This window comes from Typopeltis vanoorti, chromosome 2 (genome assembly GCF_054136105.1).
Source record: "Typopeltis vanoorti isolate ZY-2024b chromosome 2, IOZ_Tvanoo_1.0, whole genome shotgun sequence".
Lineage (NCBI taxonomy): Eukaryota > Metazoa > Arthropoda > Arachnida > Uropygi > Thelyphonidae > Typopeltis > Typopeltis vanoorti.
In genome coordinates this window covers 135,483,659-135,504,492 of record NC_143550.1, presented here as the reverse complement: position 1 = coordinate 135,504,492, position 20,834 = coordinate 135,483,659, and the positions used below count along the sequence as shown (strand labels likewise).

Below are 20,834 nucleotides of genomic sequence, written 5' to 3'. Positions count from 1 at the left end.
ATAGAAGAGCTTTTTAGTTCCTTCTTAACAAATGGGTGATTGCATGGCTCAAGAATATTGACAGAAAAAGGTAGCCTTTGTTTCTCTTGCTGCTCTTTCAGCATTAAAAATTTAAGAGGATAAGAAGCTGTTGCTGAGATTCTGGCAAAGTTTTTTCCCTCCCAAAGTGTCTGCAATAGTTTGGGATCAGCAATAACACTTCCATTATGGTCTAAGATCAGTACTGTCGACAGGGTGTAGCATAGAGGCAGACTGCCTCACGGTGCTGCTTAATAAGGGTGCTTGTTCAGCTATATTGTGGTAGGGGTCATTGCTACACTAACAATTCCTGTTAGCAGCAAGTGCAGAAAGAAGTTTTTCCAAGCATAAACTGATTAAAAATTATTTGCAAACAGTAATGATCCAAGAAAGATTGGTTGGTCTAGCAACTATATCGAGAGAAGCAGACATAGCTTATAAACAGTTTTATTGTGTGATATCCCAGTAGAGCAAACATTTAATTAATATTATTATGTAATCGTTTTACATTAATGTTTCTCTTGTAATAAAAACAAAATAGCAATTGGAGATTTTCTTATATTTTTGTCTTATAACCCATCAGGGGCGATTTAATTTAATTGTTTGCCTCAGGGTGCGATCTAATCTGGCGACGGTCCTGTCTAAGATAGACAAACAATGTGTTCTATGTCTGCCTTACATTTTCCGGATTTTATCCCATACAATTTTTAGACTGGTCATTTGATTAATTGATGTAGTAAATTGGATGCATGATTGTTTTTGACTCTGACAACTCACATAACATGCTTTGGCTCGAGCATGCTTGAAAGCTATAAAGTTTGATGTGTTGATCTTTTTTTTTTTTTTGGCTGTCTGACATTCTAGGTTCCACCAAGGCTTTGGATACAGTGGAAACCGTGATGATATTTTCAGGATGGAGGCTATTGCTGCATGGACAATGCACTCTGTTATATAATTTACTGCTTCATTGATAGGTGTTTGACTAATGGTATTGGCATTAAATTTCGCAAGATGAGTAAAAGTGTTCCAGTCAGCTTGGTCCATTTTCCATATGGGTAAACATGGTTCCTGTGAGGACATTGTGCAAAGAACAGAAAAGTGATCGCTTCCATATACTGTATGTTCTCTTCAACATCCCACATGAGTAGTGGAAGAATGGAAGGGGAGCAGATGGTAGATCAATTGCAGAATATAAACAGGTAGACATATGGAAGAAAGTATTGAGTTTATTATTTAAAAGGGAGAGGTTATTATTATCAAGGATTCTTTCAATGATTCGATCTCGTCTATTAGTGTTTGCTGTTACCCCACAGAGTATTGTGATTATTAAAGTCACCCATCAAAAGTATGGGTTTGGGCAGTTGCAAGATAAGGTTATCAAGATCAATTTAATTTAACTCAGCACTTGGTGAGAAATAAATTGAACATACTGTAATAAGATGCTCTGAAGAAATTTCAAAATTTGTTTTATTATTTTTATTTTATTTTATTATTTGACATCTCCATGGAGTTCAAGGACTTATCGAGGAAGGGAACCGGCTCTACAACTCTGTCTCCACTACACAATCCACCAACTGACCATAACTACACCAACGCCATCTACCACCGACCACCACCAGTATTTCCACAGACACTCACAAACATCCATGCACGTGGCGGGATTCAAATCCACAGCCTTTTGGCTGGAAAGCAGATACGCTATCCACTCGGCCAGCCAGGCTGGCAATTTCTGAAGAAACAAAACAGCTGATGAAAAAAACGAAGAGAAAAATCAAATAACCTACAGAATAAAATTGAATACACTGAATTGTGCAAAACAATCAGAAAACATAACACAGAAGAATTAAGAAAATTCCATTGTAAAGTCATACAACAAACAATTGATGAATAGCAATAAACAGATGATTATAGTCAAACTAAAAGAGGGAACCATAACCAGAGATAGACATGCTATTGCAAAAAGAATTGAAGAATTTTACTCAGTACTATATCAGGATGATGACATATCACAGAGGGGACCATGACCAGATATATATATATGCTATTGCAAAAAGAATTGAAGATTTTACTCAGTACTATATCAGGATGATGAATTAAATGAAAAAGAAGAAGACAACTATCTTCTTGAAGAAGATCATCTTCGGCTGGTGATGTCACGTTTAAACTCGGTAGCCCATTTCTTAATTGTCAAAAATGAAGGAGAAGAGTACCCATAAACTTTTATGAACTTTGAATGAATTTCGTTTGGTGTTAAACCTTCCTTTACAAAGAATTATATAACCACATGATACGCAATTTTATCCATTTCAAGGGATACAGACAACACTTTGGTTTCCAACAGCTGTATAAAAAAAACTACTTAATAGAATGACTTGCAATTTCACATGGATGCTTATGGCAGATGTACCAACTTAGAAAAAAAAATCTTGCCGATAGTGTTGCCATTTATGGTTGAGGCCGAGAACTTTTCAGATAGATGAATATAGCTGTTTGGTGATAATTCAAAACTGTGTAGTAGTGAACAGTTGGTCAAGACGTTGAAAAGAACTTGAGGATGATTTAAATATTATGACAGTATGGGCAAAAGATAATATATCATTTTAATGTAGAATACTTTAAAGTTATGTATTCTGTTATGCAAACAGAAACAAGACAAACTTTCTGAAGAAACAAAACAGCTGATGAAGAAATGAAACAAAATAACCTACAGAATAAAACTGAATACACTGAATTGTGCAAAATGATCAGAAAACGTATCACAGAAGAATTAAGAAAATTCAATTGTAAATTCATACAACAAACAAAAACAACCATAGTCTCCAAAAAGCCAAACAGCAATTGATGAACAACAATAAACAGACGGCTGCAGTCAAACTACAAGCTGATACCATAACCAGAGATAGATATGCTATAGCAAAAATAATTGAAGAATTTTACTCAGTATTATATCAGGATGGTGAATTAAATGAAAAAGAAGAAGATATCTATGAAATAGCTGCAGTACCACAGATTCTACCAGGAGAAGTTATGTGGAGCATCCAAAGCTTGAAAAATGGAAAAGCTGCAGGTGAGGATGGAGTTATAGCTGAACTTCTAAAAACAGGTGGAGAAATAATCTACAAACTCTTAGCAAAACTATTTACTTTATGAAGAAAAATGATGTACCAACAACATGGAAGAAGGCTACCCTAATTCTGATATATAAAAAAGGTGAGGTAGAAGACTACTGAACCATCAGTCTACTATAAGTGGTTTACAAGTCTTAGCTCATAGGCTTTGTACAACTCTGGACCTAGCACAACCAAAAGAACAGGCAGGATTTCGAAGTTGTTTTAGTACAATGGACCATATTCAAGTTGTACAACAGATTATTGAACAGTGTGATGAATATCAGTTACCATTATGTCTTGGTTTTATTGATTATGAGAAAGCCTTTGATTCATTAAAAACTTGTGCAATACTTAAAGCATTACAAATCAATAAGTGGAGGAGCCATACATCAGGACCATCAAATCAGCATACACCAATGCCACAGCAGCAATTCATTTCAATGGAAAAATCTCTACTGTGAAAATAAAGAGAGGTAAAAGACAGGGTGACACAATATCTTCAAAATTATTCACAACATGCCTAGAAGAAATATTCAAACTTTTTGATTGAGAAAGGAAAGGTCTGAAGATAAATGGAAGATATTTAAGCCATTTACACTTTGCAGATGATATAGTTACCTTTACTTCAACTGCTCATGAATTACAGACTCGTATCCAAGAACTACAAATTGCTAGCAAAACAGCTGAACTAAAGATAAACCTAAAGAAGACCCAAGTTATGTTCAATAGCTATATCCAATCAGAAATAATAAGAATTAATAATGATGAAATTAAAGAAGTAGATCATTACATATACTTAAGACAACAGATATCAATAGAACAAAATATCATGGATGAAATTAAAAGAGGCACGATGCTTGGGTGGAAAGTATTTGGAAGATTACATTCAATATTCAAAAGCCAACTACCATTATGCCTGAAAAGAAAAGTTTTTAACCAATGTATTCTTCCTGTATTGACATATGGCTGTGAAACATGGACACTAAAGGCAAAGGAAATTCAAAAATTAAGAACACAATTTACTATGGAAAGGAGTTTGCTTGGTATCACAAGACTGGATCACAAAAGGAATACGTGGATAAGAAATCAAACCAAAGTGTCTGACATCATAGGAAGAGTGAAACATCTGAAGTGAGAATGGGCTGGGCATATTGCTTGAAGACAAGATTAACGATGGACAAAAGAGGCACTGGATTGGATTCCACGAGAGGAAAAATGACCACAACGCCGACCTAAATCACAGTGGATTGATGATATCATCAGAGATCCATGGACAGATAGTCTTAGAGTAATCTTGGAAAGGCTTTCATCCAGCAGTGGATCGACAATGGCTGATGATGATGATGATGATAACTGTAATAAGAAATCCCATAGAGAGGCAAATCGCTACTGCTTCCAGAGTAGTATTAAGATGAAGATGATGGAAAGGAATATGACTGCCCACCAGGATAGCTAGAACAGGATCACCTCCAGTTCTGTCCTTGTGTATAACAGTGAAATTCCTAAAGTCAGAGTCCTCATTGGGTCTTAAGTACGTTTCCTATAGACAGAAACAGAAAGGTTTGTGTTTCTGCAACAAAATCTTGATATCATTGATATTCTGGTGAAATCCATGACAGTTCCATTGTAAAAATTTTACAATTGTTTTGGTTTTATAGACTTGTCTGGTTTTTGGAAGGTTGAAGGCTGATTTAGATTTATCAATTGTTTTGGGGAAGTATTGATAGCCAGTGTCCATCTGTTCCTCTGGTAGAGTATTCAATACATCTCTGATGTGTTAGGGTCAGTTAGTTTATTTTCAGTGGGTACTGAAGTATCCATTTTTTCTGTGGGAGTGTCTGGTGGTTTCTCATTAAGTGATATTTTTGCCATAAATTTTTTGATAAGTGGGTTTTCATCGAGTGGGACCATTTTTGGAGTTGTCTCTGGAGTAAGGCCATAGGTCATGTGATTGGTGTGTTCAACAGAGAAGCACTTGTGATCATAAGGTGCAGGTATGGTGAAATTATCAGATGGTGGAACAGACATACAAGTTTGAGTTGCTGTTGGCACTTTCTTAATTGTTATCTTCTCAGCACAAGAAGTTCTCAGAGCAGGTGTGATTGTGGTCAGCATTCTTTTAACATCCTGATATGTTGTTATGTTTTGCTTTGTTTTTCATTTTTCCACTTCTGACATACACGAGAGTAAGCTAGATGATCTCCCTGACAGTTGACACATTTAGCTTTTTTTTTGCACAGCAAGATTTGTTATCATACTGTTTGCTACCACATCAGGTACAGGTAGTAGAACCATGACTTGTAGTTTGGGCACATCCATATCTCTGACATTTAAAGCATCTTAGAAGGTTGGGAATGTACATTCTAACAGAACAGCTGAGATACCCTGCTTTTACTGCAGATGTTGAAGGCTTAGGCATATTAAAAGTAAGGGTCACCTGGTCCTTACTATATGTTGATGATGTTCAGAACTTAAAGATTAAGGAGTGATGGATGTGAGGCACATCCTAATATGTAGGGATGGTCACCTGGTTTCAACCAAGAACATATCTCCTTATCAGAAACATCAAGGAGATCCTATTCTGATATCACTCTTCTATAGGAATTGAATATTTTATGAGGTGTTACTGTGATTTAGGTATTCCACCCATTTTCACTGCTTTTGGTAGTTTCTCAGAATGTTGTTGACACAATGTTTCCACAAGGATATCACCAGAAAGCAATTTCTTAACAGTTTTGGGAGGTCCTTCCACTTCTAAAACCCTTTTGAATAAAGAAGAGTGACATTTTCCTTATGGGTTTTTCACCTGTTGCTTGAATGATTAAAAATGTTGGTACATTTATACAAGTATCATATATCTTTTGTTTCTTACTTCTGTTTCCATATGCTGAATCTACGATATCAGCACTGGGTTGGGACTTTGTTATGGCCCATGAAAAGTTTGAGGATGAAGGATTCATGCTCAAGGAGTTTTTGGTTCGGCACCAGAGCTCCCTGCCCACCACAGAGCCACACATGGATGCCCACTGACCAGCAAGCAATTACTGCACTCAGGGGGAATGACAGGGCTGCCCCAGACATTACACCAGCACTACAGCAAGCCTAGGATCCCGACCCTGGACCATGGATTGAGAGACTTACTGCAACACCGTTGACCCTTGCAGGCAAGACGACTAATCGATTGACCTTGATCAACCTCTGTTCTCACATGAGTCCCTGTCACCTATGTCGTAACAATATCTTCATTCAATGATATATCCTTGGAAAATGATCACTCAGTAGCTCAACAATTCCGTTTGCTTCCATTACCTTCACATCGATTGTCCTGTTGTCTATTTCGATATTTGATTTTTCATCTTCACTAAAAACTGAGCCTAATTAGATGAAATATTTTACCTATTCTCTAGGTTCTCCTTTGAGAATGTGATATTTTCCATGTTCTTTTTTATCGCTGATTTTCATACCTATTTGATATATATATACACACACACACACACACAGAAGATTACCAAGAGTGTAGAGTGTGCACCCAAGTCTTACATCTGATTTTATATAATCTAAATAGCTTCCGTAGCGCAATTGGAAGAACGACGGTACATTGCGCCCTTCGACTGGAACAGGCCTAAGTTCAATTCTCATCATGACGGGAGGAATCTTTATGTGGACTTTTTCAATCGAAGGTGAGTTAGCTGATCTCATACGGAGGTAGCAGAGTTTTTTCTCCCGGAAACTTGGATTTTTCATCCCGCATACATACAAATTAGCCCTTTAGAACACATGCAATTTTACAGACAAAAAATACTAGTTGTGCTGGTGATAGTGATGGGCGGTAGATGATGTTGATGGAGATGATTGGTAGTAGAGGTTCAGTGTAGTGATGGAAACGGTTGTGATAGTAGGTGTCCTCCTGCGATGAGTCTTCGGACTCCTTGGAGGTGTCACGAATAATAATAATAATAATAATAATAAAGAAAATCTGATCCTGACAATCTTTATTTGGCCTAAATACAATTTGGTCTCGTCCAAGTTTATCTTCTACAATTTTTCTCCGCCCTTTTTCAAATATGTTTGAATAAATCTTACCCACAGGAGGGAAATGTTATCATCATTCTTGTGTTAAGTTTTATTTCCCCCCTTTTTTTAAACAGATGGGTACCATGAGCCATACTTCACGAATTCAATCTTCTGAATTATTTCAGCCTTTTTGATGTCAAATATCATCTAAAAGGACATACTCAAGCTACCATTCAACACTCCAGATTTCTGATAGCCTTGTCTTACTCAAGCTATATGTATTCCTGATTACATTCCTCTAGTATATTTTCCACTACTATTGCTGTTCTATCACTCTCTTCACATTCAGAACCTTTCCAAATAATTACTTCATATATTTAGAATATCATTATCTTCAGTTTTTGTCACCTTGATTATTTCTGATTTTTAAGCTTAACCTAAAGATCTGAAATAGAGATATAAAACTGCTACAAGGTGTCAGAATTTGGAAAATGAAGTTATTATTCGCTTTCTGACCTTAGAAGACAATGTGGTTGAAAGAAACCACTTTACTTTTTCCATTTTTTTCGGCTTTCTCTGTAGAAACATTGCAGCAAGTGTTATTCAGATCTCTTCTGTTTTATATTGTAAACAAATGAGTATATCCCTGAACCAGCAGGAAAGAGAATTCTGAGTTCTGCCAAAGTAGCAATAACCACTAAGTAATACATTTTGGAAAATTATGGAGACAACTACCGTGTTTGAGTAAAGCTTTGGTTTAAAATAAATCAAAATTTATACTCGATGTTTCGACCTTCATATCAAGGTCGAAACATATACACTATACACTTCTGGAGCATATACACTATATACAAAGAAACAAGCTGCACTACAATCCACATGGTTTGCTAAAGTTACTGACCAACTGTTACAACACTTATTGGCCTGACCTCTGGTGGAAAAAAAAAACCTTTACTGTTTTTTTTTTTTTTTTTCAGCCTTTACTACATCAACGCTAGAGTCTATTATTATTATTATTATTATTATTATTATCTATTGGTTACTAAATTACAATGGGCTGGAGAGCAACATGTTTATATAATATGTTAAAAACATGATTATACATATAAATTTCAACTAGTTGGTATGGAATAGTTTCCAATACTAGCTGAAGGTTGCTTAAAGTCCTAAAGTATGCTAGATACTAAGTATTAAGTAGGATGAATATGTGCCATCCAGATTCTTGGAATTTTCAAGCCTGTATGGTGGAATTTGTATGTTGAATTTTCAAAATTCCACCATACAAAAACCTGGTATGAAAGAAAATTTAAAGAAGCCTGTGAAATTCTGATTAACCACCCTAATATCAACAATAATGGTGGCATGAAAATTCCAAGAATCCGGATGGCACATATTAAGCCTACTTAATACTTAGTATCTAGCATACTTTAGGACTTTAAGCAACCTTCAGCTTGTATTGGAAACTATTCCATACCAACTGGTTGAAATTTATATGTATAATCATGTTTTTAACACACATATATATAAACATGTTGCTTTCCAGTCCAATGTAATTTTGTAACCAACAGATAATAATAATAATGATAATAATAATAATAATAATAATAATAATAATAATAGGACTCTAGCGTTGATGTAGTAACGTTTTTTTTTTCCACCAGAGGTCAGGCCAATAAGTGTTGTAACGTTGGTCAGTAACTTTAGCAAACCATGTAGATTGTAGTGCAGCTTGTTTCTCTGTATATAGTGTATATGCTCCAGAAGATGACCTTGATATGAAGGTCAAAACGTCGAGTGTAGATGTTGGTTTATATTAAACTAAAGTTTTACTCAAACACAGTAGTTGTCTCTATAATTTTCCAAAAAGGTATTCTAATCACCATGTAAGCCTAAAAGAAAGGAACTACTTAGTAACTTTAAGCCAATTTGACATACAGTGCCTATCAGGCCATACACTATGTGATGAAGCAAAGAAATTTAAATTTTAGAAGATTTTGCTTGAAAAAAAAAAAAAAGACTTTTAAACTGTTGAGAGGTGGTTACAGGGTTGACACTGGGAAGTTCTTTCGCTTGGTTGAACAGCAGGAAGGAGTCATGACAAACGGCCATCCCTGGAAGTTACGAAAGGAAACAGTGAGAAAGAGGGTGAGGAGTGATTTCTTTGCATGGAGGGTGGTTGAACCATGGAATGCATTGCTTGATGGTGAGAGCGAGAATGGTCAATGCATTTAAAGAGTGGAATGATAGACTTTGTGTTTCCTAGGAGGGACCTCCCTCGATGAGTCTTGATAGACTTGTGTTTTTTAAAAAGGACCTCCCACGATGAGTCTTTTGACTCCATGGAGGCCTGAATAATAATAATAATAATAATAAACTATAAAGAAATTTTTCTTTTTTTTCTAACATATAATTGATAAATATATTATTTAATTTTTGAGATTGTTTAATAGCATATATTTCTGATATCTAATTATCTGAAATGAGTGGTCTCACTAAAATGAGACTAAGTGGACCCTGCATTTGATATAGCCATCACTGCAGGAAATAATACTATTAAGAGAATTGTCATTTTCTTTAATTATATTCCTGGGAAATATTATTTTTTTTTATTTATTTCAGATTGAGTTGGTTGGCTAGCCAACCAACTCAGTCTGAATTGGCAGTTTCTTAGTTTCTTTCAAGTCAGCGAGCCCGAATGCTTTTTATTCCTTATCCAGTTTTAATGAACAAAAACTTTTTTTTTCAAAGTTACATCATGCGCACGTGTACGCACACGCACACGGTAGTTTGCTAAAGCCAGCTCACGTGTGCCAATTGTTAAATTTTCCAGAATTTTGTTTAGCTGGTTATTAAACCGATAATGATTATAAACTCTCGAGTGATACACACTTCAGTGCATGATAGTCTGAGCAATAAGCTTGTATATGGAGATGTGGAAAATCCACACAGGACATACTTATTTCAGCATCCTTTATGCTTCCTTTCTCCTGCTCCTCCCAACAACCTGTATAGGGATTATCTCTGCTAACAGTTTTACAGGAATGTATGCTTTCGGGGGTTGTAATTCTCACAACGTGAAAACCTACTGTGTTTATTTTATTTTATTTTTTGCAAGAAAGCTGGTTGTTAAAAATTTACCAGCACATTTCTGCACACATCACACTTAATGATGATTAATTGTTCAGAAAGCCCAACTGCATAAAAAATTCATTTATCGTCTGTAGCATGTTTTCATTTTAAGAATATTTGCATTCCTTAGATTTTCATTTCAGAAAATTTATATTTTTTCTATATCTTTATGTTTCTTATTTCCTTTTATACAGTGATTTTCTTTTAGGTGCTGTATTAAAGTTATTTTATTTTTTAGCATTTCAGTTTCTGGTTCATTTAAAGATGTTCCCAAAATGTAGGTTTGCTTGCTAAACAAATAATGACCATTTAATGCATTTTAAATTAAGCAAATATAACTTCTGAATAACAATGTAGCCTCATGAATACTCCTAGGAAATCTATGCAATAAGCACATAACATTATGAGCAGAAGTGGTGCACCCAAAGGAGGAGGGGAAGGGGCTTTCCCCCCCAAAGAAAAAGGAAATAAACACTAGAAAATTTTCCAAAAATCTTTTCCTAATTAATAAAATTCATTTTTTTAATTTATGTTATGTCAGGTCTTCTATTTCTATACTAAATATGAATTAGCGATCATTGCAGATGCTCAGTCATAGGTCGTATGCAATGCGTAGTGTGTATTCTCAAACCGTCTACTCCCCCCCCCCCAAGATAAATCCTGAGTGCACTACTGATGAGCAGCATGTTACAACAGCATTAAAAGACCCATTTGTAAAGGTGTGTCCATTTTGCATCAAACTGGAAAGAGAATTTTTTTTTTTTTTTGCAGAATTTCAAGGTAGACAAGAAGACAGAACTTGGAGATCATTAAATAAGATCACCAGGTAAGTCAGTTTAATCAAGGAGTTGAAAAAGTAACCCTTTCAATATAGAATCTAGCCAATAGCCATACTCTCCTTGCTGATTCATTTTTTTTCATAATTCTTTCATTCATGGAGACCTTATTTCTTTCATAAAGTGACAACAGAAAAGGAAATGGCTACACCATGATACTGCTGGACTTTGTATAGGCATTTGACAGAATATAACATGGAAAACTATTACATTAGTTGGAGCAAATGGGAATGAAGCTGGTGGCATGGATGGGGGGGGGGCTGATAGACATCAGAGGGTGGTGTATGGTGGAGTGAAATTCAACATGGTATAGAGTAGTGGTCCTAGTTGAGAGCCCTCTGTACTAGGACCACTACTCTTTAATTTGCACATTAATGATATAGCAAAAGATCTGAAAGGGGGGGGAGGGCAATAGCTGATAAAGGTGATGTACATATATTACAGGATGATTTATGTAAATTGGCAGTGTGAACAAAGGACAATGTTTGTCAGTTCAATGTAAAATGTGAGGTAATGCACTTTGGGATGAAAAGATTACATACTTCATGTCATATTGATGGTACTAGATGACAGGAACTTGATGAGGCTAGGGATCTTGAAATGATCGCAAATAGAGATTTGAAATTCAGAGGAAATATTGCAAGAGTTGGCAACAGCTCAGAGGATTACTTAGCTGTTGAAGAATACATTGACAAGTAAAGATAGGGAGGTTATTATCCCTCTCTATAAAACTATCATTTGACCACATGTTGACTACTATGCACAGATTTGGAGATCTGCATTTCTTGAAGATTGGAAGATGGTGCAGAGGATTCAGAGACGAGTGACCAAGCTGGTGTATATAGGTCTGTGGAATGTTCCCTATGAGGATAGATTGAGGGTGTATGGGCTGCAGAGTTGAGCTGACAGGCAGAGGAGAGAAGATATGATAGAAACTTATAAGTTACTAAAGGAATTCTATAAGATTGATATGGAAGAAATTTTTCAATACATGGGGAGTAGGGGAAAACAAGGAGTTACACTTGGAGGTTGTCTAAGAGTGTGGTTAGTAAGGGTGAGCAGACTAAGTTCTTTACTTGGAGAGTGAGTGAGCGGAATGGATTGCCAGAGGTGGTTGTAAGTCCCAACAGTGAATAGGTTTAAGGAGATGTATGATAGATGTTGTGTTAATAGATAGAGTGGGTCTCCTGTGATAAGTCTCTTGACACCATGGAGTATTCTTATAAATAACAATAATAATTTAAATTAAAAAATCACATGCAAAACTGTATAGGCTTTTTTTTTCAGTTCAAGGTTGACCAAAATTGTGACACAATAATTATGTTTCACTGAAAATCTTGAACATTTTTATACAATACAGAATTGCATCATCCCTATCATAATTTCAAAATTTAGTAATTATATGATTTTTTTTTTTTTTGAAATAGGGGATTGATGTATATGGAGTCAATATTTGTCACACATATATATCTGCTCTTTGTCTCTTTTTCTTTTCTTCAAAATGCTTATACAGCAATGCAAGGAATATTAGGAATAAGGTGCAGTGTTTGTGGCATTGATGCACTTAGTCAACCCACAAATCATTGGTGTTAGTGAGACATGGGATGGTATAATGGTTATAGCATTTGTTGAAAGACAGCAAAGATAAAAAGAAGTGATGGGGTTTTATTGCTAATTTCAGAACAGTTGTGTCCTTGTGAAACTTGAAAACAGCAATAATGATAATGACTTTGGGGCTATTTGGCATGAGGTTGAGGATAACACAAATTTTAGATATTTAGAGGGATACTGCTTTAGGCCAGGGAATGTTTCTGAAATGTTTACACAGATGAGACTGGTGAGTAACAGGATGGTGATAATAATGGTTGACTTTAACTACGGCAGCACTAAGTAAGAAGACTGAATTACTAGAGCTACTTGGAAACAATTATCTTATGCAGCATGTAATTGAAGCAACACTTGGGACTTGAGTGTTAGGTTTGATAATATTATCTCGTACACTGATAACAGAAAATGTCACCATGATGCCACCAGTTGGAAAGAGAGTGATCATGTGGTTTTGATGTGGAGAATAGCTAGGCAGGTACAAGGTTAACAGAACATGACAGATGCCTTGAATTATAAAGCAGGAGACTATGATAAGTCAAGGAAACATTAGCAATATACAGTGGCTTGATCAGTTGAAGGGAAGAGAAATAAGTAATGCCTCAGACTTGGTCTGGAATTAATTACTTATGACAATGTCAGTTTGCATTCTTAAGGTTTGGAGGATAAATAAAATAGGAGTGAAATGGATTAAAATGAAGTTATATATATATACAATAAAGCTATATTGAAAAAAATAATTAAAGCCTGTTAGCAAGATAAAATAAAGGATTTTATTCTCTTAAACTTATCACAGGTAATATGAGAAACAGTTCTGTGACAAAACATAATAACAGAAGTAAAATCTTGCAGCATAAATATTAGTCATAATACAATACACAACTACACTAATAAATATTGTAATAATGTTATTTTTGCATTCAGAGCTTGTACTTGTATGAACACTCAACGTATTCGCAATAAGTAATACATTTGTGCTATTGAGCATAATGAAATACTATATTCAGTGTTTTTTTATATAGCATAATGAACCTTACTTTTTACCATTTTTTTTTCTATTTAAACTTGGTGATATGTGTAACTATTAAATATCAAAGAAGACTAATTCTTTATTTGTATTTATGTTTAACATAAATTTATAATTATTTATTATTATTATTATTATTCAGGCCTCCATGGAGTCAAAAGACTCATCATGAGAGGTCCTTCCTAAGAACATAAAGTCTGTCAAGACTCATTGAGGGGAGGTCCCCCCCTAAGAAACACAAAGTCTATCATACTACTCTTTAAACTCATTGACCATTCTCGCTCCCACCACTCCATCAGGCAATGCATTCCACAGTTCAACAACCCTCCAGGCAAAGAACCCACTCCTTATCCTCTTGCTCACAGTTTCCTTTCATAACTTCCACAGATGGCCTCTTGTCATCACTCCTTCACGCTGTTCAACCAAGCGAAAGAACTCCCCAGTGTCAACCCTGTAACCACCTCTCAACAGTTTAAAAGTCTCAATCATATCACCTCTCATTCTTCTATCCACCAAACTCTACAGTCCACATTCCCTCAGCCGATCCTTATAACTATCCTTGTACAGTCCTGAAACCATCTTTGTCATCCGTCTTTGTATCCTTTCCACAGTTAATTTATTCCCTTCAAATCCTGGGGACCAAATCTGAGAACAATAGTCCAAGTGTGGTCTGATCAGAGACGTATACAACAGAATGATAACTCTCTTATCTCTGCAGGTCAGTGTCCTTCTCATAATTGCAGCAATCCTCTGTGTTACCTTCACCAACTTTGCAATATGTCCCCTAAACTTCAAGTTTCTATCAATCATCAACCCCAGATCTCTTGTCTCCCCTACTTCCCCCAGTATAACTCCTCCCATGCAGCATCCCATCGATGTTTCCCAAACCTCAAGACCTTACATTCTGCTGCATTAAACTGACCCCCATTCATTTGCCCATCTATCTAGCTTATTTAAATCCTCTTGCAGGGCTACCACATCTGCACTATTACTAATAATCCTTCCCAGCTTCGGATCATCTGCAAACAACTGAATATCCCTTTGCAATCCACTGCCAATGTCATTGATATAAAGGTTAAACAATATAGGTCCTAGTACTGAGCCCTGTGGGACCACACTTGTAACCCTCTGCCTCCTTGAAACTGCTCCACCATACACAACTCTCTGATACCTATCAGACAGCCAATCCTGAATCCAGTTGACCAATCTGACATCCAGACCCATGTGCTGCAACTTAAATATCAGCTTATCATGTGGCACCCTGTCAAATGCCTTTGCTAAGTCTAAGAAAATTGCAGTATATGCCTTTCCCTCATCTAATGTTCTTGTAACTTTATTATAAAAGGCTAGCATATTGCTAAAACAAGAGCGCCCTTTCACAAATCCATGTCGACTCTCACAGATAACATTACCCTCATCTGCCCAATGCTGTATACGGTCCCTCACTACTTTCTCCAAGATCTTAACAACTACTGATGACACACAGACTGGCCTATAATTAGACACTTCCAGTCTGTTACTACCCTTATGCAATGGCACTATCTTACCTTCCTTCCATTCCCTGGGCACCTTTGCCAAAGCCAGACTTTCATTGAAAAGCCAGGTTAAAGGCACTGTCAGTTCCCTAGCACATTCTCTCAAAACTCGTGGTGAAATACCATCCAGTCCCAAATCTTTACTGATATCCAGAGTACTCAGTATCTGAAACACACTCTCCTCCTGTACCTCTAAACCTCAAACCAGCCCTATAACTCTAGTATTAAAACTGACTCTTCTAGGATGAAATACTCTAATAAAGTGTTCATTAAACAATTCCACTATGTCCCCTGCATCAGTCACTCTATTCCCATTTTTATCCCACAAGATCATTCTTCCACAGTCATTTCTCCTCCTACTGGCCACATAACTAAAAAATTCCCTAGGATTTTCTTTGGATCTTAGGGCCAATCTCCTCTCGTATTCCAGTTTCGCTTTCCTTACCACACTAGTCACTCTTCTGGCCTGTGTCTTATATTCTTCATACCAGTCAATTACAGTGTATATGCAAAATACTTGGTCATGTATGTGTGTGTGTGTGTGTGTGTGTGTGTGTCACCATGTGTTCTAAGCAACTATTTAAGAATGCTGCTGGTCAGTAATCATCAATAGTGTGGATCACAACAGGAAAACAAGGACCTTTTGGAATTCGATGAAGGGCTTATTGTGGGTACTAGTCTGGCTAAAATCATGATTTTGAAAACATCAGACTGGTTCCTCATAAGGTGAAATATCAAGGGTATTTAATCAGTGGGAAAAAACCTACATTTTTTTGTCTAAGAGGTGTAACTATGGTTGCTAAGATAGTTTGTCAGGAACGAGATCACCATCATCTAAGAAGGCTTGTATGAACCAACAGAACTTCCTATGTGCAGCAATTGACTGAAGTATTTAATGAAGGTTGTTCTTGACCCATATCTCACCGAACTATGCACAGGGAATTGAAGAGGATTGGTACTGGCAGTCACATCCTTTATGGAAACCACCGATTTCTGCAAAGAACCAGAAAATTTGTCTATTGTGGTGTCAGAAATACCATGATTGGACACTAGGAAAAAGTCATGTGGTCCAACAAGTCATGATACACCTTGTTCTATACCAACAGTTGGGTTCGTTGCTCATGAAACAATGAACTCGACTTGCCTTGTAAACACAATTTAAGGTTCTGGAGGTGGGGCATGTTTTGTTGGTATTGAATGAGTTCCTTGATATTGCTGGAAGGTTGGGTATCCTCCAAGGAATATCTGAACAATGCTGCCATTAAGTTCATCCTGCAATGTTGACTTTCTACCTAGCAGGTGATCTGTTGTTTCATGGATGATAATGCTACTGTCCATCATGTAAGAAATGTTCAGCAGTGATTCAGCAAGCATGACAGCTACTTCCATCATCTTCCCTGCTACCACAAAGCCCAGATCTGAATCACATTAAAAAATATGGTACATGTTAGGTAAACAGATCCAGGAGCAAAGTCCTCCTCTGTCAAATCTGAGTCAGTTAATGGACTGTCTTATGAATGTTTGGTATACTGCAGATGTAGATGCAGTCCAACACCTCGTGGAATCTATGCCAAACCATATATGTGCTGTAATTCACGATAAGTAGGTCCAAGATGGTATTAAACAAAAGTTTCTAATTCAGTGGCCAATATCTGTGTATATACAAAATATTTAAGAGTAAATATTTCTTTTTTTTTTCTTTTTAAATTACTACTCTAAGTTGCTTAAGAGTCAAAGTGAGATATCTGGTAGAAGATCTCCACATAGCCTTTAAGGAATGTGAAGACCTGACTACAGTTTCTGACCTAATGTCCAAGCTTCACCTTCATGTGGTGTGTCCCATTAGTAGGTATATCCACTTGGTGCTGAACAAATCAGAATAGGCTGGCAATTTGGGACTTGGCTGATCAAATTGCTGATCAGAAATAAACATTATTGGACAAAATGATGAAATTTCATACTTGCTGGGCATTACTCAGTTAAACAAGGCCCTCCCCAGGCTGTTTTTTGTCAGGGAATTCAACATTATTATTGTTATTATTATTCAGACCTCCATGGAGTCAAAAGACTCATCGCGGGAGGTCCTTTCTAAGAAACACAAGTCCATCAAGACTCATCGAGGGAGGTCCCTCCTAGGAAACACAAAGTCTATCATACCACTCCTTAAATGCATTGACTGTTCTCACTCTCATCACTCCATCAGGCAATGCATTCCATGGTTCAACCACCCTCCATGCAAAGAAACCACTCCTCACCCTCTTTCTCACCATTTCCTTTCGTAACTTCCAGGGATGGTCCCTTGTCATGACTCCTTCCCGCTGTTCAACCAAGCAAAAGAACTCCCCAGTGTCAACCCTATAACCAGGGGGCGCGCAGGCCATATGTGCAATGTGTGCAATGCACACACAGGCGCCAGGATAGTAACGGCACCAAAGAGGAGGAAATATTTTAATAAAAAAATTTTTTTAAAGTGATTTTTTTATTAGAGGGGCTGGATAGGGGGTGCCAACTAAAGTTTTGCACACAGGTGCCGGACACTACTGGCATGCTACTGAGTATAGGGGTGCCAACTAAAATTTTGCACACAAGTGCCAGACACGACTGGTGCACCCCTGACTGTAACCACCTCTCAACAGTTTAAAAGTCTCAATCCTATCACCTCTCCTTCTTCTATCCACCAAACTCTGCAGTCCACACTCCCTCAGCCGATCTTCGTAACTAACATTGTATAGTCCTCACACCATCTTTGTAACATATAGAAAAAGAAAAGAACAAACTCAACATCAGAACAAGTGAAGACAGGAACTATCAACATAATGACTCTTGAAGGAAAGGAAATTGAACTTGCAGAACTGGAAAAGTGCCACATGGACATAATTGCCATTACTGAGACAAAGAAGACAAAAATCAGGTGAGATCTTACTAACTAATAAGGATAGAATGTTATATTCAGGCAATAATGATCAAGGAAGGAAGGGTAATGTACCATTCAACACAAATAAAGATAAACTTCTTGAATGGCAGGTAGTTTCAAGTAATATTATGTGGGCAAACCTTCAAAATGGAGAAATGGACAATGAAACTTATTTATGCCTATGGTCCCGCAGAAGGTTCTCCTTGGAAGAAGTGGAGGAATTTTTTGAGTCATAGAACAGGCAGATAACAAAGAAAATAGAAAAAGTGGCACATGTCGGAGATCTAAACAGAAGAGAAGGAAATGAATCTCACCAGGCATATACAAATGTTTTGGGAAAATTTGTAGAAACAAGTAAGGCTAATAATAATAATAGTGATAATGCTAGAATTGTACTCAAGATATGAACTAGTAATTACAAACATGTTCCACCATGAAGATGTACACAAGTTCAAGTGGAGAAAAGACAAGAAATAAGAAAAGCCTTATTCAATATGTTGCTGAATCAATCAATGTTTTCTTCAGAGTTTGTCACTGAGACTCCAAGGTTTGATTCTTGTTTGTCACTATTTCATTCTTTCTTCAATAATATTTGTATAGTTGACTCTACAGTTTACCTGTAAAAGCTGCTCAACTTTAATTCTTTTTAAAACTGTTTTACATACTGTTCTTTCCAATATGGTGTTCATTTTTATCCTACTTTAAACTAAGTGATGATCACTTCCAATTTCAAATCCTCTATACACACTTGTATCCTGAACGAGCATGAAGATATCACTATCAATAATAACATAGTCAGTGAGGCTTATTCCATCTTCTCTCTATGTGAATGTGTGTACAGCTTTATGTTGGATTAAGGTGTTAGTAATGACTAATCCATATCTCGAGCAGAAATCTAGCAGATACATACCATTATTATTAGTTGTCCTTTTTCTCCAAATTTTCCTAGAACATTTTTGTATGCTTGGGTGGGATTCATTGCTTGCTCTGCTGTTTAGATCTCCAACAAGTAGCACATTTTCCATTTTCTCTATGTCAGCTGCCTGCTCTAATGACTTGGAAAAATTCCTGCACTTCTTCCTTACAATCTTCTGTGGGACCATAGGCACAAATAAGTTTCATTGTCTATTTTCCCATTTTGAAATTTGCCCACACAACTACTTGAAACCACCTTCCAATCAAGAAGTTTATCTTCGTGTTTGGTGTTGAATGCTATCGCTACTCCTTCCTTCCTTTCCTCGATCATTATTGCCTGAATAGAACATCCTGTACTTATTATTTAGTAAGATTTCACCTGTTTTTGTCTTCTTTGTTTCAGTGTTCATGTGAACCAATTATGTCCATGTGGCATTTTTCTTCTGCCAGCTTGATTTCTTTTCCATTAATAGTCCTTATATTGATGGTTGCTATCTTTAGTTTTACTGACTTTGAGTTTGTTCTTCTGCTTCTAGATGTTGAGCTTGAGTCTGTTCCAGTAGCTGACTTTTCACTGCATGCCATGGGTCCCTGATGAAAACAGCAGGCAGCCTTGTTTAACTGACTAGAGAATATAATTTGGTGGCTAAGCGCAAAATTAAAGAAATAAAGCTTGAGTAATTTGGGGTTATATTCTACACCAGCATTAGCAGGAATCATACCACATTAATCATTTACCTGATTCATTACTGGTTCTATCTCAGCCATACGTAATATACGTTCAAGCTGCTGACTGTTAAAATTGGAAAGACCAATGCCACGTGTCATTCCTGCTTTCATACAATCTTCCATTCCCTAAATAAATGAAAATAATGTTAAAAAAAAGAGGAGGTACCAGATCATTTATAAAACTTCATTATAGCAATAGTTGTAGAAAGTTTTTTCACTAGGTTACAAAGTATATTACACTTGATAAGAAATTACATTTTCATTTAATCCTTCACTAAAGCATAAGCAAACAAAGTGTGCACGTGAAGTATCTTCACAACTAGTCTGCTTGTATATTATTATTATTATCTGAGACCTCTAGGAGTCAAGGACCCATCGAGGGAGGCTGTAAATTACCCAACCCAGCTATCATACCTTCCTTTGAATTCATTTATACTAGATGCACTCACTACTTGTAAGGGCAAATTATTCCACTCACTCACTCACTGCTCTCTTTGAGAAAAATCTAGCTCTTAACCCTTTATTGACTGAGAACAACCTTAACTTCCATGGATGCCCCCTGTGTTCTCTCCCTGCCTTCCATATAATGAAAAATTTCATTATTTGAAATGCTATAACACTCATTCAAAAGTTTATAGACTTCTTTCTCCTGTTAATTAATCCAGAGTCTGTAATCCACATACTCACAATCTATCCTCATAATCTAAATCCCATAATCCGGATGTAATCTTTGTAACTTTTCTTTGCACCCTTGCCACAGCTTCTTTATCCCCTCGGAACCCGGGAGTCCAAATCCGCACAGTAATCCAAGTGTGGTCTTATCAAAGCCTTATAAAGAGGCAAAAGTACTTCCTTATCCTTACATGTCAAGGTTTGCTTCAACATAGCAATTATCCTCTGAGTTGTATTTGCAACTTTTGCTATGTGACCTTTGAACTTTAAATTCTTATCCACCAATACACCAAGATCCCTTGCCACTTCAGTTTCTTGTAGCATAACCCC

The 20,834-nt window shown here is 36.5% G+C and overlaps 1 protein-coding gene across 2 annotated transcripts in view; it reads right to left on the bottom strand.

Moving 5' to 3' along the window:
• LOC150109448 (aldo-keto reductase 1B-like) overlaps positions 1 to 20,834 on the bottom strand; it is a 212,260-nt gene that overhangs the window by 108,894 nt on the left and 82,532 nt on the right. For both annotated transcript variants that reach the window (XM_090408381.1, XM_090408374.1), the window contains exon 5: positions 19,842 to 19,958. In XM_090408381.1, the coding sequence (XP_090264507.1) occupies positions 19,842 to 19,958 (117 nt within the window). The remainder of the gene's footprint in view (positions 1 to 19,841; positions 19,959 to 20,834) is intronic.